At 45.2% G+C, this 21304-nt stretch overlaps 1 protein-coding gene across 1 annotated transcript in view; it reads left to right on the top strand.

The window, feature by feature from the left end:
- The window catches only part of LOC126235093 (SET domain-containing protein SmydA-8), a 349448-nt gene extending 328658 nt beyond the window's left edge, over nt 1-20790 (top strand). Inside the window, exon 9 of the mRNA XM_049943826.1 lies at nt 16368-20790. Within this exon, the coding sequence (XP_049799783.1) occupies nt 16368-16526 (159 nt within the window). The 3' untranslated portion in view covers nt 16527-20790. The remainder of the gene's footprint in view (nt 1-16367) is intronic.
- The last annotated feature ends 514 nt before the right edge of the window (nt 20791-21304 follow it).

The following is a 21304-nucleotide window of genomic DNA, read 5'->3' as shown; positions in this document are numbered from 1 at the left end:
ACTTATCGAAGCACATGCTCTGACAATTCTCTCTCGTATATCGTGCAAATAGTAAATATTCACCGAATACGGCGTATCCATCTAACGTGTCATTGACGTGTAAACACCATTCGATGGTTTCGCAATACGACACTAGTAGGAACATTAAGACTAGTATCGTGGAATCAAGCGTATGTGAATGATGTATTCTTTCGAAGAACAAGTCGATATGCTTCTCATTTGTGGAGAATGCCAACGAAATTGAGTGTGAACTATAGACTTATACGCTGAAAGGTATCCTCAATGTCCTCGCCCTATACGTCATACATTTAAATATGCGTATGATTGAAAATAAGTGGATCTTTAACGCATCGGAAACACATCCGGCAAAGGAAAGTTACTAACAAGGAGACGAAAATTGGTATTCTTGCCACTGTGATTCGAGATCCTTGTGTTAGTTCGCGTCAAATCGCAATGGAATCTGGCATGAGCCAGAGTAGTGTTGTTCGTGTTCTGCATCGCCATAAATATCATCCTTACCATATCAGTCTCCACCAAGAATTAACTGGTACGGATTGTATGCGTCGCATTAAATTCTGCCGATGGGCTCAACTTCAGATTCAGAGGGATGACACATTTATTAATTTGATTTTATTTACTGACGAGGCTACATTCACGAACCATGGAAATGCTAATTTGCATAAAATGCATTATTGGGCAACTGAAAATCCATGTTGGCTGCGGCAATTTGCACACCAAAAACCGTGTTCGGTGAATGTATGGTGTAGGATTCTGGAGTACAGAATTGTAGACCGCTATTTCATCGAAGGAAATCTTAATGGTAGGAAGTACACCACATTCCTGCAAGGAATATTAGGTCTGTTATTGGAAGAAATACCTTTAGGAACAAGGAACAGAATGTGGTATCAACACGATGGGTGTCAGGCACATTTTTCGCTGATGGCTAGAAGTGAGTTGCAGAGACACCCAAATCGTTGGATTGGACGCGGAGGAGATGTGTCGTGGCCCGCTCGTTCACCAACTTAGCATCTCTGGATATTTTCTTGTAGGGATTCGTAAAAGACATTGAATATAAAGACGTTCCAACTACACCTGAAGACATGCGAGAGAGAATTGTCAGAGCATGTGCTTCAATAAATGCCACTCAATCCATGATAAGAAGATTGCTGCGCTGCATTGATAACAATGGTCATCGCTTAGAACACCGTCTGTAAATGGACGTTCATGCCACCTTTCTGACCTTCGTTGACCTTCAAAGAAATTGCTGTTACACATCATTGGATTCGTCTCGATAGCCACTATAAGAAAATAAGTACCAAATTATAGCATACCACTTAAAAAAAAAAAAAAAAAAAACAAAGTTGACCTTCATATCTCTGACGCGACCCCACCTAGTGACAAAAAGCCAACATCATATTATGACCCCCGTTGTACCATGCAATTTTTGCCCCACAAACTTTTCAGCTCCTGTCATACTTTCGGAGATATTATTGGTGGCAATAGTTAATGACTCACCCTGCAGATAAGCAGATGGAGACGCTCCAACTTCGTAGTAATAGAACCCAGTCCACTGAAGATGGAAAGTGGTCTACAAATAAGAGTAATAACAGGCTGAGCATCGGGGCGAATACTACAGGGGATGAGGCAACCGTAGTTGGTTGTCAGTTGACCGCCTCCTCTGCTTTGCCCTCATACCCTGTTCTATTCGCCCCGGTGCTCTGCCCGTTATAGTCTGTTGACCACATCCCCTCTTCATGGAACTGGGTTCTGTGAACGTCTACGTGTGCTAATCCATGTGACATTACTGGCCACCTGAAAATGCTGCTGTAACACAACGAAACCGATCGTGGATATATCATCACTCAACAGCTGTTCGCAGTTTTATTGAAGTTCAGTTTACCGTTGATTTCAACCTCTGTGGCTGCCTGTATTATAAAAGTTGTAATAAATGGTACACCCTGTATATAATTTATTCTACAGTCTTTTTTTCAATTGATACAGCAAAACGCTTATCGCGAATATATGGAACACACAACTAACTAACAGAAGGAAAATACACCTATTTAACCAAAGACAGTTAACCATACACAGAAGCTGATGTGGAAAAAGGTACACACTTTATAGTATTGAAGTTTCCAATGAAATATTATCGTTGGACCCATATTTATTTGTATTTGAGATTGCGGTATAATGTTTTTGCTGTAAATAAGAGAAATCTACTAATAAGACGCATACATGTCTTGATAGAAATAAAAGATGAAAGAAAAGTTTTGAAGTTGTATTCTCAAATTGTACTTTGGCACAATTTTTATCAATATCGAAAAAGTCGGCATGACGCTACGTGAAAATCGTGATCGGCCTCAACCCGTAACTATTTATGGGGAGGCAATAAACGCATTTCTGAGTGTTGGGAATTCTTTCAGTAGCACGTTACAAACTCTATCAGTCACTTATTATTAGGACTCCTGATCACGTAAAATTTTGCCGTTATTTGGTTTCCCTCTAGATACAGTTTCGTACTTTCTGTAGTGTCGGCAGACTTGCCAACACTACGCACACTAATTGAAAGAGGCGGCCAAGATGCACGCGCTAACTCACGAAGGATGGAGTGAGATCTGAAACAGGAGACTTAATGAATGTGATAAAGAAAATACGTATCTTTGGAATATACTTAACTTTTAATACCTCCTTGTATACATCGTTCTTGATGAGACATCTGGAGATTGTGGCGATACAAGTGACTCTTTATACACAAGCTATTTAAGGCTAATGGCGCCTTGCTAAGTCGTAGCCATTAACTTAGCTGAAGGCTATTCTAACTGTCTCTCGGCAAATGAGAGAAATGGCTTCGTCCGTATAGTCGCTAGCAACGTCGTCGTACAACTGGGGCGAGTTCTCGTACGTCTCTCGAGACCTGCCGTGTGGTGGCGCTCGGTCTGCGATCACACAGTGGCGACACGCGGGTCCGACATGTATTAATGGACCGCGGCCGATTTAAGCTACCACCTAGCAAGTGTGGTGTCTGGCAGTGACACCACACTTTCGACTTTGTAGCCATTGTAAAATGAATCACTTGGCAATGACTGCAAAGCCGAATTTGCGATAGTGTACCCACAGCGAAACACACTGAGCTGAAAAGCCAAGGGATAGCGGTAAGTATTTGTATAGGTCGCGATAGTATCGCGTACATAATGTATAAAAGGGCAGTTCATTGGCGGAGCTGTGATTTGTGCTCAAGATGATTCATGCGTAAAGGTTCCCGACGTGAATATGGCCTCACGACGGGAATTAACAGGCTTTGAACCCGGAGTGGTAGTTAGAGCTATTAATGTCGTGTGACTAGGGCCTCCCGCCGGGTAGACCGTTTGCCGGGTGCAAGTCTTTCGATTTGACGCCACTTCGGCGACTTGCACGTCGATGGGGATGAAATGATGATGGTTAGGACAACACAACACCCAGTCCCTGAGCGGAGAAAATCTCCGACCCTGCCGGGAATCGAACCCGGGCCCTTAGGATTGACAATCTGTCGCGCTGACCACTCAGCTACCGGGAGCGGACGTAGTTAGAGCTAGACTCATGGAACATTCCATTTCGGCAATCGTTAGGAAATTCAGTACCCCGAGATCCACAGTGTGGAGCGTGTGCCGAGGATACCAAATTTCAGCCATTACCTCTCATCACAGACAACGCAGAAGCCGACGGCGTTCTCTTAACGACGGAGAGCAGCGGCGTTTGGGTAGAGTTGTCACTGCTAACAGACAAAGAACACTGCGTGAAACAACCGCAGAAATCAATGTGTGACGTACGATGAACGTATCCGCTAGGATAGTGGGGCGAAATGTGGCGTTAATGAGCTATGGCAGCAGGCGACCGACGCGAGTGCGGTCTGCTAACAGCACGACATGGCCTGCTGTACTACTCTCGTGTTCTTGACCATACCGGTTGTATCTTAGGCTACTGGAAAACGGTGGCCCGGTCGGATGAGTCCCGATTTCATTCAGACGGTAAGAGCTGACGACAGGGTCCAAGTTGCTGCAGACCGCTCGAAGCCATGGACCCAGGCTGCAATGATGTTGATTGTGTTTGCATGGGATGGGCTGTTCCTGTGGTCCAAGTGAACCAGTTGTTGACTGCAGACGGTTACGTTCTGCTATCTGGAAACCATCTCTAGTCATTCATGGGGCCACAGTTATTCGCGATTGGTTTGAAGAACATTCTTGACAATTCGAGCGAACGATTTGGCCACCCAGATCGCCCGGCTTGATCCCATCGAACAATTATGGGACCGGCGACCCTTTCGTAATTATGGACGGCTATAGAGGCAGCATACCTCAATATCGAGTCAAGTTGATTTTAGTACCCGGCAGGAAACCCGAAGAGAATTTCAAGACTTATTTACGCCGGGAAAGCCTACGTAATCACATACCTTAATATATTTGGAGGAGGCTTCCAACTACTTGTTGAGTCCACGTCATATCGAGTTGCTGCACTACGCCGTGCAAAAGGAGGTCCGACTCGATTTTAGGAGATATCCCAGGACTTCTATCACCTCAGTGTTAAATAACGGTGAAATGGCAAAAGCATAGTCAATTAGACAACTGCAACAAAGTGTTTCGCTGGCTACCTGTGGATGGCGGCGCAGCTTTAGTAAGATATTGCCGTTTGTGCGGCTCGGGATAGCAGACGGCAGACGGGGCCGCCGCGCTCGATTAATTATTTATCGATCGACGCGGCGCGTCAACACAGGCCGCCCCTGCTGTGCTGTGGCGGGGCGTGTCGCGCCGTGTGGCTGGCTGCCCGTGTTTCCCCGTGACGCGGCCGCCCCAGCCACCGCGGCGTCACGGGCACGGTCGCTGCTCCGTCACCTCCACGTCCCACTTGGTTCGAGAAACTAAAACGTTTTAGCCTCAGTAGCGTACTTCTTACAAGGATGAAGTTTCGCACCACAACAGAAAGCAAGGGGGCATACTCACAAGCTGCACATAGGGACAGAGCTAAACTGCGCATGTTGTGTGTAAGTCTACCGTTTCCAGTAACTTTAAGTGTATGTTTAAAAAAACTGTAATGTCTGTTGACGATGAACACCTCTCACAAAAAGTCACGAGGTGTACAACTTTGTTTCTGCCATTTTTCCCCAACATTTGAGGCTTAGTGAAACAAATTAGTTACACATGTATCATTCAAAGTCTTTTCCATCGCTGACCACTACTTTCTCCCATCTTTCGGACAGTGTACGAATCCCGGGTCGAAAAACCTGTTCATCTTTTGAAGCGATCCACGAAGCGATCTAATTAGTGACTACTTCGTGAGATCGGAAGTGTTGGTCAGCTAGGCCATGCGCCATTGATCTAAACAGGTGATAGTCAGAGGGAGCAATGTCTGGAGAATACGGCGGGTGGGATAGCAATTCCCATTTTAACGTTCCAAGTACGTCAGAACGTACGTGGGGTCGAGCGTTATTGTGCTGCAAAATCACTTTGTCGTGCCTCTCGTTGTATTATGGCCGTTAGTCGTTTAATGCTCAAACGCATTAATTGCTTTCAATAACGAGCACCTGTGATTGTTTCACTTGGTTTTAACACCTCACGGTACACGACGCCGAGCTGGTCCCACCAAATGCAGACCATGATCTTGGAGCCATGAATATTCGATTTGGCCGTCGACGTGGAAGCGTGGCCGGGATATCCCCATGATTTTTTGCGTTTAGGGTTGTCGTAATGAATCCAATTTTCGTCCCCGGTCACAATGCGATGCAGAAATCCCTTCCGTTTTTGCCTCTGAAGCAACTGTTCACAAACACACAAACAGCGTTCAACGTCTCTTGGTTTCAGCTCACTTGCGTCCCAAGTTCCTTCTTTCTGAACAATGCCCATAACCTTGACACGTTTTGAAATGGCTTGCTGTGTCACTCCCAGTAATCGTGCCAATTCTTCTTGAGTTTGACGTGAGTCTTCACTCAGCAATGTCTCCAATTCTGCATCTTCGAAAAAATTCTCTCTTCTACCACTATGCCCGTCTACGACGTTAAAATCACCGTTATTGAAGCGTTGAAACCACTCACGACACGTTCTTTCAGTAATAGCGTCCTTACCACACGTACTTGAGAGAATTCTATGAGACTCAGCCGCTGTTTTCTTTATATTGAAAGAAAACAGTAATACCTCCCGCAAATGACGAGAATTAGGCTCGTAAACTGACATTTTCAATGAAGAACATCTTTCTGATACAGGTACAAATCGACTAATGTTTGGATGAGGTTATGTTGACCGATGTCCAAGCTAACTGCCTGACGTCTGCTATCTGTTTCTTTCGACCGCTACTTACCGTTGTCACCACCTATCGGCAAACTGCGGAAGCAAAGTTATACACCTTATAGTCCCCCAGAAGAGAGAACTCAATCATGCCGTGCAACACATTCTCTTCTTTTATCATGTTAGCAGTTCAGAGACGGAGTAAGTTCCTTCTGGTGTGCCATCTCCAGCTAAAGGCACTTATTAAAGATTACATCAAGCAAGAGCGTTGATTGCTTTATCTCACCCATCGTTCGAACTATACTAGCTAACAACAAGAAGTGAAGCACCTGGAAGAGATGACCAGATACCAATATAACATGGTACCTGCGTCACTGCATTATAGCTATGTCAGTCATTAGCGTTGCATTTCTCTGCCTCAGATAGAACAGCAACCAGGATGCGTTAGTGTTGTTCGTAGTTGGAGTTATTAAAAAAAAAAAAAAAAAAAAAAAAAAAAAGTTCAACTGTGTATGAAATCTTATAGGACTTAACTGCTAAGGTCATCAGTCCCTAAGCTTACACACTACTTAAACTAAGTTATCCTAAGGACAAACACACACACACCCATGCCCGAGGGAGGACTCGAACCTCCGCCGGGACCAGCCGCACAGTCCATGACTGCAGCGCCCTAGACCACCAGGCTAATCCGCGCGGCTATTTATTACCAGACCTGGTAGCATACATATAGAGCATTAATAGCATCAGAGTTAAGTGATCACTGAAAAGGACGAGAGATGCCGCGTACTCGAACGTGACATCGTCTCAGCAGCTGGCAGGGTTGAAAGGGCCTCATAGCAGGTCACCATGTGGCCCGAAACTCGAACCTTGCTATACCCAGATTTGTGGGGCATTCGGATGTGACAGTAGAGCCATATTGGTCTGCATGGAAGCCCGAGGGCAGGCATATCCTTCCTCAAGGTCCCGGCCCAGAACATGTGATCACCAGAAGGTGAGTGTCGCCATACTGTACACCAGGCACATCGCAACCTCTTCATATCTGCGCCTCTCATCTGAGAACAAATAATGGATTGCCTGCAATTTCTGTATCATCCCTCACCGTTGAACGGAGGCTGGCAGCCGCCAAACTAGGGAATCTACCGTTCCGTGCGTGGGCTGCTGGGTACACTACAGCACAAGCTGCTGGGTTTAGAAGGGTGCGGTTATCGGGAAGCATGGACTGCTGATGAACGGCGTCGTGTTGTGCTCAACGGTGGCTCGCGCGTCTGCATTAGCCAAGGTGTTCAGTGTCTCCGAGTACGGCAGCCACCTGGGGAGAGCTCCCATTCTCCCAATGTTTTGGAGAGGCACAGCGGAGTTAATCCTGTTGTCACAGTATGGGTAGCCATCGGGTATGGCTTCTAAATACCCCTGGTAGTGACTGAAAGAACTCTGACGGCACTACGGCACTTCCCGCACATCTTCCGTCGTTATGTGTGATCTCTCATGCGACAGTATCGTGCTGCTATTTTTCAATAGCACAGTGCTCGTCTGTACTTGGCACATTTGTTGATGAATTGCCTGCGTGGTGCAGAGGTGCTGCTGTGCCAATCAATATCCAAAAATCTGTCCCCCCGTCCCAGTGCTAGTATCCAGGATGTCAACGACGAGTTATAACAACTGTTGTGGGCCAGCTTCCTGCCTGGTCGAAAGTATACAGCGACTTGTGGGTCAGTCTCAAATTCATAGTTGGACTCATTCTGCCAATTTCTTTATAAATTTTGAACTATTTTGTAATCAGTGAAATAACATAGCATACTGATATTCTCCCAACCCGTGAAGTTTCATTTAGTTTCCTCCTCTCTCTCTCTCTTTCTGCGAGTTTCGCCTTTTCGTCATCCAGTATAGTTCCCGATATTTTCTATGGGATTAAGGTCGGATAATTTAGCGGGCCAGTCGACTTTCGATAGACTGCCTGAGTGTTTGTCATACCAGGAACGTAAATGTGCACCCCTGTGAATATGACTGTTGTCATCTTTGAAAAAGATAGTGTCCACAACAAACTGACCATGAACATGTGGGAGAAAGGGCAGCACTTGATCACCAAGAATGTTGAACTGAATGTCCTGGTTCTTGTTCCCTCACTGTAACCTCACTGACTGGTCCAAATTCATGGTACAGAAAATACCTGAGAAGCACCAAGGAACCACGGCCGGCCCGAACAAGCCCTACACATGCTGCGAGCTACGTGCCTCACAAGGACGTCTTGCGCATCTCAAACAAGGCAGCAGAGAGCTGCCGTCCAGTTTCTGTTTTATTTGGCGCACTGGAGAAGTGCAGCTTTAAGCGCGGCTGTGACTAATGACTTTTAGCATAGTACTCGACTCCCAACGTCCAATGCACAGAGTTCCTTCATTTAATTTCCCTTGAAACTTGCTGGCTGACAGGTCGTGATTTCCCCTGACGTTTCGTTTCCGGCTGTGGGAGACAACCTCGGAGGTGAAGCTGCGAACTGCAATCAGAGCTCGATTGAGTGCTGAATGCGTAGGAGGTTACTGTAGTCCACCACGCGACGCCGGCTACGAGACTATGTCTGATAATGCCGAAATTATCAACTGAAAGTAATCGAAAGTCATTCTGTCGGTGCAAAGTCGACCTCCATATTTTATCTAATTTGACACTTTTCTCTTTCCTGTTGAAATTTTTACGGTGTTTAGAAATCTCGATAACCTCTCTACCGATAATTGTGGTATGTTTTCGACATGAAGCTTATCTTGCTGAATTTTATCTCACTATTACCTTCTTGGGAAACATGATCTTCTACGGAAAATGTCCCAGACGGCAGTTACTCTTATGTTCAACTAAACGGGCATTAACACTTCTTTTCGTGGTACATATGTGTACTACTCCAAAACTACAGGGAATTTTACATACATCCGGTGTAGCCAGTGGATGCTGTTTATTTTTTTCCGTTGTAAAATATTCTTTTATCTTCTTTGTGGGTCTGAAAACAATTTGATCCCCATACTTGCCCAATACTTTTTAATGCGGTCTGTAATCTAATTAATAAACGGATGAAACACTTTCCGGTTGGACGTCTCCATTCGATTTTTGACTTGACACTGGTAAGATGTACCGAGAAGGCATCCATCTCATCCATACTAAAATATCGTAAACATAAAGATGCCACCTAGCTGTTCGTTTACTGGCAGTCTTCAGCGCACGTTATTCAAAAGTCTCCATAAACGAACTAGCCACAGTTGGACTAAGGGGACTGCCCACAGCCACACCGTCAGTCTGTTCATAAAATTCGTTATTGTACTGGAAATAGCTTGTGGTGAGGCAAAGTCTGAATAACGCCACTATTCTAGTTGGAAAAATATCCGCTATGAATGAGATAGCTTCGTGCACTGCAATGATGGTAAATAACGACACAACATCAAAACAGGCAAGAATATCGCTTCAAGCCACGTTTACATATTTTAATTTCTCAATGAAATAAGCTGAATTTTTAATGCAACAGTTCCGCCAACATAATGTTGCAACAGCGAGACTAGATGTCTAGCTAACTTGTAGGTGGGAGACCTTATAGCACTCACAATAGACCTCGGACGAATCTCTAATTGTCCCGGCGGAGGTTCGAGTCCTCCCTCGGGCATGGGTGTGTATATTTGTCCTTAGGATGATTTAGGTTAAGTAGTGTGTAAGCTTAGGGACTGATAACCTTAGCAGTTAAGTCCCATAAGATTTCACACACATATTTGAATCTCTAATTTATGCACTGGGTAATCAATAGAGCCCAGGCGAGTACGCTTCCATTTCACAAAGCATCTTCTTATCGTCAGAGCTGATGTCGACGTTTTCACCAGTTCAGCGGTGATTCTTAAAACCTTTGTACTAAGATTCTTCTAAAAATTTTTGCAAATGATGGGATCCAAAATATCATTAATCTTTTCATGGTAGTCCTCACTGTTCATCCCGAGGGTGGCATCACACTTGTCCGCGGTAAGAACATGCAGTTTCCTCCGCAATGTTAGCACTGAAACTGATTGAAATATTCCTGCATTCATTGATAGTAGCAAGTCCTGTAGGGTTGCACACCGATTGTGATTGACTGGTCGTGACAGTAGTCTCCGGGCCACATCGGTTTGAATCTTTTTGGACCGCCGAGCTACATGGCAACAAGTGGCACACCATTCCTTGTGGACACCACTTCGTGTTGTTACACCTCCTGTCTGCCTGCTCCTTTTTGTCTGAGCTTTCAACTTTATCGACCCACTATACCGGACACAGCGTAATTGATACCGGATTCACAATGAATACGGTACTTATGCCGCAAAGACTACGCATTTTCACACAGAAAAAAAATTGTCAGCCGGCGCCATTAATAAACACTAAGTCAAATATTGTACGTTAAATTCCTTACGGTCTACTTGGACAACAAGCTAAAGAGCCTCAGTTTGGCTTCTTTTTCACTTACAATGAAAAATCTCTCTGCTTATACACTCCTGGAAATGGAAAAAAGAACACATTGACACCGGTGTGTCAGACCCACCATACTTGCTCCGGACACTGCGAGAGGGCTGTACAAGCAATGATCACACGCACGGCACAGCGGACACAGCAGGAACCGCGGTGTTGGCCGTCGAATGGCGCTAGCTGCGCAGCATTTGTGCACCGCCGCCGTCAGTGTCAGCCAGTTTGCCGTGGCATACGGAGCTCCATCGCAGTCTTTAACACTGGTAGCATGCCGCGACAGCGTGGACGTGAACCGTATGTGCAGTTGACGGACTTTGAGCGAGGGCGTATAGTGGGCATGCGGGAGGCCGGGTGGACGTACCGCCGAATTGCTCAACACGTGGGGCGTGAGGTCTCCACAGTACATCGATGTTGTCGCCAGTGGTCGGCGGAAGGTGCACGTGCCCGTCGACCTGGGACCGGACCGCAGCGACGCACGGATGCACGCCAAGACCGTAGGATCCTACGCAGTGCCGTAGGGGACCGCATCGCCACTTCCCAGCAAATTAGGGACACTGTTGCTCCTGGGGTATCGGCGAGGACCATTCGCAACCGTCTCCATGAAGCTGGGCTACGGTCCCGCACACCGTTAGGCCGTCTTCCGCTCACGCCCCAACATCGTGCAGCCCGCCTCCAGTGGTGTCGCGACAGGCGTGAATGGAGGGACGAATGGAGACGTGTCGTCTTCAGCGATGAGAGTCGCTTCTGCCTTGGTGCCAATGATGGTCGTATGCGTGTTTGGCGCCGTGCAGGTGAGCGCCACAATCAGGACTGCATACGACCGAGGCACACAGGGCCAACACCCGGCATCATGGTGTGGGGAGCGATCTCCTACACTGGCCGTACACCACTGGTGATCGTCGAGGGGACACTGAATAGTGCACGGTACATCCAAACCGTCATCGAACCCATCGTTCTACCATTCCTAGACCGGCAAGGGAACTTGCTGTTCCAACAGGACAATGCACGTCCGCATGTATCCCGTGCCACCCAACGTGCTCTAGAAGGTGTAAGTCAACTACCCTGGCCAGCAAGATCTCCGGATCTGTCCCCCATTGAGCATGTTTGGGACTGGATGAAGCGTCGTCTCACGCGGTCTGCACGTCCAGCACGAACGCTGGTCCAACTGAGGCGCCAGGTGGAAATGGCATGGCAAGCCGTTCCACAGGACTACATCCAGCATCTCTACGATCGTTTCCATGGGAGAATAGCAGCCTGCATTGCTGCGAAAGGTGGATATACACTGTACTAGTGCCGACATTGTGCATGCTCTGTTGCCTGTGTCTATGTGCCTGTGGTTCTGCCAGTGTGATCATGTGATGTATCTGACCCCAGGAATGTGTCAATAAAGTTTCCCCTTCCTGGGACAATGAATTCACGGTGTTCTTATTTCAATTTCCAGGAGTGTATTTATAAGAAGATCAAAATTGTCATCTTAATATCGCACACTTTCACTTTTTGGCTTCTGGAATCTGCTGTTGTGATCTGCCACTAAAGCAAAATAATTATTTGTACCGAAAAGTAATTAATATACATGCCTCCTTCAACAAAAGTGGGTTCACATAAAATTAAATGAAAAGTTATTACACTACGCTACAGTATAACGCGTTTATATAATACGGGGCTGCAAGACTTCTAACAACAGCGCACGAGACACTCCAAGCTGTGTTCGTGTCATAGGCTCACGAACTCGTCCAAGAACTGTGACACATACATAAGGAGTGTTTCCTCAAACATGCGATTAACTCAAAGGATCTGTGACTGACGCAGTATGTTCCACTGGAGGAAGAATATTCTCAATACACGCACAGTACATAGGAGTCCAAAATTAAAGAAACAACCGCTGTTTCCCCGTCTTGTATCTAATTCAGCGTTCTGCACGGAAAATGGCATGTCAACGGACAACCACGTCAGCGATGACGTCAGGGCACCTGCTAAACGGAGCAGTGTATGCCGGGTAATCCCACATCCACAATCGCTGTGTATTCACCGACGGTACATTATGGCACGAAGAAGACGTCTAACAGACTCTCTGCGGTGGAAGACCAAAAGAAGAATGGAAGCAGGACAGTCGGAAACTGATGAGGCCCGATGACTTAATGTGAATCGTTTTTTTGCTTCTCGGATGTGGCAACAATTTATAGAGACCCAAACAGTACCCTAAAGACCAGGGCAAGGCCGACATGTGTGATATCAGGAAGAGAGAACCGATATTTGGATGTAAGGGCACGACAGTACCGCCTAGTTGTGCGTGGCACCTGGCATCTGACCTCGCAGCATCCACTGGACGTGCTGTATCGAGTCAAACGGTGTACAGAAGTTTTCGGCAGAGTGGCCTTTATTGTTAGAAAGATGCTGTATGTGTACTTCTGATGCGTCTTCACAGGAGGGAACGTCTTGAGTGGAGTCGTCAGCATGCCATCTGGGCAGTCAAACAGTGGACCAATGTTCTTTTCACAGATGAGTCCCGATTTGCTTTGGAGAGTGATTCTCGACGCATTCACACCTAGAGGGAACGTGGAACACGATTTTGGGAACAAACATTATGGAAAGAGACCGATATCGAGGAAGGGCGTGAGGAGGGATTATGTTGTCCGTTCGAAGACCTCTTCGTGAAACTGTGTGGTTGAATCGACAAGGTTTAACTGCCGTCAGGCATAGTGACGAGATCCTGGGACCCAATGTGGGGCTGTTGCGAGGTGCTGTGGGGGCAGACTTCGTATTAATGGACGATAATGCTCGACCACGTAGAGCACAGGTGGTTGATGTTTTGTTGGAAACGGAACAATTCACACGCATGGCGTGTCCTGCTCGCTCTCCCCCATAGAGCACGTCTGCCATTCACGAGGGACACGGGCTTCATCACGTCAGCATCCACCAAAAACTCTCCAAGACTTGCGAGCAGCTCTCCTGGAAGAATGGGCGTTAATGCCTCAACATGACATTGATGCTACCGTTCACAGCATGCCCCGACGTTGTCAGTCCTGTATTCCTACCAGAGGCGGTCACACCCCATACTAAACACATTAACCAGTTGTCGGATTTTGTGTGCAAATCCGTTAAGTTGGAAAAAACGAAGAACATTTTTGTCTACAGTTACGCATATAACAATTGTTTACGTTTTGTATTCTTTACATTGTTTCTACTTTACTGCCAGCTGTTTATACTGTTTTGTGGCAAAATAAACGCAACCTTGCAAAATTTCCGTCTGTTGCTTTAGTAATGGTCACCAGTGTATTTGTATGAATACATCAGCAGCACTATTAAGATCTACGCTGGCAATGACGTGGTCTGTATTAAAGTAAAGGAAGCCGTGCATTGCTGACTGATCGCCTAGTGCTGCGATGCAATCCTGGGTGTCAAATGGTTCAAATGGCTCTGAGCACTACGGGACTTAACACCTGAGGTCATCAGTCCCGTAGACTTAGAACTACTTAAACCTAACTAACCTAAGGACAGCACACACATCCATGTCCGAGGCAGGATTCGAACGTGTGACCTTAGCAGCAGCGTCCTGGGTGTCACTGGAGTATAATTCTGTACTGTAAAAACAACAAATATTATCTGCAAACATTCACGAAAAATTTTATTTGGGTGTAACGCTTTAGTCCTTTACACTTTTGTGCATCAATTCTTTTAATCTGCCCAGCTCACGAAATGTCATATTATCATGGTGTTTCAGGAACACACGATTTTCGGATCCCTAGGTTATTTTTCAGAGCTAAGTGGACAAACCAAGTTAAGCGGTCTTCTGTGGTGCGTGAGAGGCAAACTTGAGCCCTAACAACGGCGTTAACACTAGGTAACTATTAAAAATTACTATTAGTGGATCGTACGTATCGAGTAAATAAAATGTTCCGCGCTAGACCCAATAACATATTTAATAGAGCAGGATTATGTATCAGCCGGCCGAAGTGGCCGTGCGGTTAAAGGCGCTGCAGTCTGGAACCGCAAGACCGCTACGGTCGCAGGTTCGAATCCTGCCTCGGGCATGGATGTTTGTGATGTCCTTAGGTTAGTTAGGTTTAACTAGTTCTAAGTTCTAGGGGACTAATGTCCTCAGCAGTTGAGTCCCATAGTGCTCAGAGCCATTTGAACCATTTTTTGATTATGTACCACTAAAGCAAGTTTTCACCATTCACCTTACTTTTGAATAGTCGTAAGGGAACTGTTCAATTCTTGTTACGGTGGTTTCCGTCTGACTCTAATTATCTCGGTAGTTTCAAACAAATCAGCATCAATCCTGTCTTGTCGCTATAACAGGCGGCCTCAAAGTGGGGTCTTCTTACGTTGCCAGGTCACTGAATTATGCAGGCAGTTCGACGGTTTCGTAGACGAGTTCGTGAGCCTATAACACGTACACAGCTTCGAGTGTATCGCGCGCTGTTGTGAGAAGTCTTGCAACTGCATCTCATACAAAGGCGGTGTACTGAAGCATAGTGTAATAAGCTTTAATTGAGTTTTATGTGTAGAAAACATTCTTTATTAAATGTGAGCCCATATTTGTTAAAGGAAGTATGTATAAACTGTGTAGAAACAAAAATCAATCTGAATTCAAAACGATTTTCTTAACTACGTAAAATAGAAAGAATACATTGATACGGTAATGCGACGTATTTCGCTTGTTTCGGCGTTTTCTACGTCCTACTGGGAACCTGTAATCGATCCGTTTCTGGAAGCTATTAACTGGTTGCAGATCGAACGCTGCAAGATGCTGCTGTTGTTGTGGTCATCAGTTCGAAGACTGACCAAACGTTGTCCTCCACGCTAGTCTACTCTGCGCAAGCCACTTCAAATGGTTCAAATGGCTCTGAGCACTATGGGACTTAACTTCTGAGGTCATCAGTTCCCTAGAACTTAGAACTACTTAAACATAACTAAAATAAGAACATCACGCACATCCATGCCCGAGGCAGGATCCGAACCTGCGACCGTAGCGGTCGCACGGTTCCAGACTGTAGCGCCTAGAACCGCTCGGCCACCCCGGCCGGCCAAGCCACTTCACCTCTGCGTAAATGTTGCAACGTAATCCACTGTGGCATTATTTCTGTAGGCAATCCCTGGTCTCGTCCCATAATTTTTATCCTCGTCCTCCCGTCCCCAGTCCCCAACTCCCCACTCCGACATTTCGCTCAGCTGAATTCTGCTTAATCAGGCCTTGAGGGCCAACATCATCCTCAGACCATAGGCGTCATTGGATGCGGATATGGAGGGGCATGTGGACGGCACATCACTCTCACAGCCGTTGTTAGTTTCTGTGACCGGAGCCGCTCCTTCTCAGTCACGTGACTCTTCAATTGGTATCACAAGGGCCGAGTGCATCCCGGTAGCCAACATCGCGCGGCAGACCTGGACGGTCACCCACCCAAGTGCTAGCCAAGTCCGACGGCGCTTAACTTCGGTGACCTGACAGGAACGGGTGTTACCAGTGCTGCAAGGGCACTAGCCTGCACTTCCCTACACCACCTAATTAACTATTCGTTGATGTCTCTGGTTGCGTCCTTTTGAGCTGCCACTCGTTAGGGGAAAGTTTGTCGAAGCGTTTCTGCAATTTCTATCATTCGACACCGGCACATACCTGCAGGATTACCCGTTGTAACTGGAGTGTGTACGTTCCAGGAGTCCCGCGAGCTGCTGGTGGAGGCGCTGGACCTGCTGCGCTACGAGCCGGAGGTGCTGCCAGAGGGCAAGATCGCCGAGCACGCCAGGGAGGCCCTGCGCGACGTGGACATCGCCACGCAGCGCTTACACTGCACGCTGGCCGGTGGCCTCATCTGATGGCGCGTCCACGCACACCACGGCCGGCGCCAGATCTGCACCACTCTACGAGCCTGCTCCCAACCCCACTGTCCCTCCTCAGCCCGATACTTTGGTACAGTTTAGACACGTGACGGCAGTGCTCACATGCCATCACACTCTTCACCACCTACGATGTTTCCGCTTGAGAGCCAAGCTGTGGGAGGCAACCTGACCCGCCAGCAGTCACGTCAAAGATGAGTTGCATCGTTATTAAGTAGCACATTTGTTGTCTGGTGGAAATGCCTCGTGAGCTGCGTCCTAAAATCCTCATCGGTATGTTTGCTAGTCGCCATCCTACAGTCGGATCTTCCGTGTCACGCTTTACCTGACGTTGAGGACTTGTAGACGTAATCAAATACAAACGTACAAGACATCTTACGCCAGGCTACATATCTTTGCAGTTTCGTACGACGCTGTATGTTGTCAGAATTATAAGTAAGGGTTATGCTGCGACAACTGGAAATCTGTGCCAGAGTGTAACGTGAACCCGGATTTCTTTGTTTTCGCGAGCTGCCGCCTTGAGCATTAGCTGGCCTGTGCGCGCCTGCAGGTCTCACATAAACTCCACTTGTCAGCGATGGGTCCACTTATGGTTCCGAACACTGCTTCTAGACGAGGTTATTCCAATGCATAGGTTTAATACCACCAATCCATTCCCAATGGATTTAGTGGACACCCACTGGTGAAGCTGTCACAAGGAATGTACACTGCCTGACAAAAGAGTGAAGCAGCCAGAAAGGGGGGAGCAAACGAGATGAAACTTCACGGGTTGAGAGGATATCTATCACTATTTCAGTGATTACAAAGAACAAGCTGGTTTGAGCCCAGTTATCACTATGATTCTGCAGCCGTTTGGCCTGGATGCATGCATTGATTCAGTTGGGAAAGGTGTCATAAAGCCGTTGTATTCCCTTCTGAGGAAAGCTGGCCTACAACTTTTGTAACTGGTTCTTGATATCCTGGATGTTAGCACTGGGGTTGTGTTCACATCCGACCTGGTCCCACACGTCTTCTACAGCGGACGGGTCTGGGGATCTTCCGGCCCGCGGAATGACTTCAACATCGTCTAGACCAGGGGTTCCCAACAAAATCTTCTCGAGGACCCCCTCTTCGAGCATGATTGGTACCTTGTCATATCACAGTATCAAGTACCTAAAAAAGCCAAATTAAGAGTCTTTTTATACGTTTTCTATTTTTGGTACTTAGAAAAAACATTGACATATTCATTATTGAAAAAATAATGAGCGGCCAAAACAAAAAATCTGTTATCATACGAAATATATTCTATATATTTTTTGTTCTAATAGCATCTTGCGGACCCCTCTGGCATAGCTCGCGGACCCCTGAGGGTCCGCGGACCACCTGTTGGGAACTACTGGTCTAGACAATAATAATAAATCAGTCTGGTTGCCGTTCTACCTGTTACAGAGAAATCTAGCTGTAATCATTTACGTGCCTGTCGATGCTGTTACATTGAAATCTGACCACGTATTCTAGATGTTTTGCTTTGTTTGTCAGGTAGTGTACACCCAATTGAATTAAACTCGCTTCTATTGTCACTAAAGAATCTTTACAATGCAGGTCTGAAGGGTCTTCTCCAATATCACTTCAAGTTATTTCATCTTTATTGGTTTCATACCCATTGATTCCATTCACCTCATTTTAGCGAGAGCGTTTAACTCAATTTAGAGAATCATTAATGGTTCTACTCTGCTACTTGCTGCATCAATTTACGTCAGATTTTCACTGCAGAAACAGATCGTTAGAGCAAAGTAAGCCATTCATCACATAGTGGTAGCTTAGGTGGACATCGAAATAAGTAAATGTGATGGACACACTACACAGGTTTTGGTGGGCTTAATTTTTTACATCATTAATTGCCTATATTCCTATTGTATTCTACATGGGGCATCACATTTGTAATGTCGTCTCAGAGGAACTGTTACGGTAGGGTGATATACATACCTGCTCTTTAAATTTAGGGTAGTTTATTTCTGCTATAGTATTTTATCAAAAAATATGCATTAATGCGCAATTGTGTTATTTTTTCCATTATAGCCATTACAAGGACATGTGCTACGTTAATTTTCATTTGTTGTTTTCCTTGTCTCCAGTGATCTTGAAATTTTTCTCTGTGTTTAGCTTTTTCCCTCAAAATTACTCATTCATGTTGTCTTACAGTTCCTACTCTGCAACCCATGCAGTTTTAACAATTTTATTGCACAACATTTCTTCCTGCTGATATTTTCCTTCGGTGATCCATGTTTCTTTCCTCTAGGTCATTCTCAACGTCACAGATCCTGATTGTTATCTTCTTTTCCAAGAGATACTTAATAATTTGTTTCGTTTGCCACTTGTCACCCATTGTGTACGATGAATATTAAACGTCTACTTCTTATCGTTTCCTTTATCTTTTTATGTGTCTTACGTTCTTGTCTTACGGCCTTCTAATATCTAGGTTTCTGTTGTCCATATTAGATCTAAAATTTTCTTTATTATTCCTTTCTCCAACATTTCATTATTATCATCTTATTATTCATTGCTAAAAATTCGGTATCACAAAACGTATTTTGGTTTCACTGCCGTCTTGTTATGTGTTATCGTTGTTTTTTATATTTCAAACATTATCAGTGGTGGCCATTTATCATGTGATAATTTGCTACAGCACACTGTAAATATCGCATTAAAATTATGTTATTTCTCTTCCAAAGCATGCTGGCGTGCAAATAAAACGATTGAAATCATGTTTGGTAGCACTCTCTCTGCAATAACTAGTACCAGTGTCGAGTGCTGAAATGATGAACAGCCACATTACGATTAACCCAGAGAAGGGACGCAGCTGTCTGTTTTCTACTGCACATGCTCTGATGTGACGTCATCCCTTCCAGTACTACGAGTGCTAACTTGCTCTCAGCACAGGGTCAGTATTTTACTCTGGAACTGTGTGTAGTATATTGTGCAAACATACCGTATGAGGGATTTTTAAAGCGCTGCTGTCATGATGGGGATGTGTGTGAGAGGTCTAAGGCCCAGACTAACTAGTTGCCGACCTGGATTCAATTCCCATTGATCTCAATTTTTTTTTGTTTTATTCCTTGCAACGTTACACTGTTAATTAAAAATTGGAATATATTTATACAGTTCAATTTATATACAAAAATAATATATTATTCAATTTAGTTATGATTATTACCTTTGTAAGTCAAAAAGCTATAACCACCACACCGTGTCACATTGGTACAAATTTGCACGAAATATCACTGAACATTACAACTTTTCAGATGATTGATTTTTACAGATGAACTTTTATTCATAGGCCCACAATATAAAGACATATTTCTCTGATAAAAGTAAGTTTCCAATTTGTATACAACTTCTGCAATGCAGGAGAGTCCCTACTGTAAGATTCAAGACTTTTTTTGGATGTAATTAAGCGTAGAAGGTATGACAGGCAAAACAGAAAGCCAGTGGAAAAGGCTCAACGCATGCGGTCTGTTTGTAGTGGATCGTCAGCATTGTATGTGTTCTATGAGGGTCATTTCGGGAAAATTTATGCTTTCCATCCACGCTAGAAAATATGGGAGGGAAGACTGCTGGGAAGGGAGAACGGTTAGTGATTAACACCATACTGAGAAAGAAGTCACAGCAGGTGGAACTTAAGCAAAGATTCGATAAGAAGGAAATAAGGAAGGAAAGAAGCATGGTCCGTGGATGTCATTAGAGTCGGAGCTCACTACCCCATGACAGGGAAGTACACTTACCGTAGCCATGTTACATATTTAGGGAGACCACTGGAAAACTGAAACAGATATTGGGACTGGTATTTGAATCCCACCCTTCACAGTTTGTTTGTCAAGATCGCGTACCGTATTAGCAACACTTCTCTCTCACATACAGGAAAGATGCCTCTACCATTTTATACGTTACGCTTTCACATATGAGCAAGGATTTGTGTATGACCTAAAGCAAAAGAGAAACTTTAAAGTGGCGTTAAATATTTTGTCATTCCAGTTATGTGATCTTTTTCCTCGAGTAAATAAAAGACACCTATAAAAAGACATGCATTTTGACATACAATGTCACGAAAATAATTTTTATTATATCAAAACTTGAAGCTAAAAATGAGTCATTGAATGTAAAACAAGACATAGCATAAACAGATCATCTTATCTGAAACTAGCTTTTTTATTGTTGTACCAGTTGATGCTCCAATATAACTTTTGAATAAAGTATAATATATTGATACAGGATTACAATACTTTATTACTAAAACTGATTACTGCCTCTTTATAACTGTAGTCCATTTTCCTATCGACGTCCTACTAACACTTCATCAAAGGTAAGTGATAATCAGCATGTAATATAGCGATACCGACAGACTTCGAAGTATTTAGAGGATGTATGGAGGAAAAAAGACAGTGAAAACTGTCAGAAAACGTCATCCAGCAACGTTAAAATGTGACGAAGTCATAGGTCAAATCCTGACGCTGAGCAACCTTTCCAGCAGCAATCACCGAATGAGGTGGCACAGTGGTGAGGCAGCGCGCTGGACTGTCATTCGGAAAGACGACGGTTCAGATCCACTTCCGTGATATCCCTAAATCTCTTCAGGTAAATGCCGGGATGGTTCCTTTGAAAGGGCACGGCCGATTTCCTTCCCCACCCTTCCCTAATCCGAGCTTGTGGTCCGTCTCTAGTCACCTCGTTGTCGACGGGATGTTAAGCACTAATCTCCTTCTCCTCCTCCTCCTCCTCCT

This window comes from Schistocerca nitens, chromosome 2 (assembly GCF_023898315.1).
Source record: "Schistocerca nitens isolate TAMUIC-IGC-003100 chromosome 2, iqSchNite1.1, whole genome shotgun sequence".
NCBI lineage: Eukaryota > Metazoa > Arthropoda > Insecta > Orthoptera > Acrididae > Schistocerca > Schistocerca nitens.
Note: the sequence above shows the minus strand (reverse complement) of the source record. Positions and strands in the feature narration are given on the sequence as shown.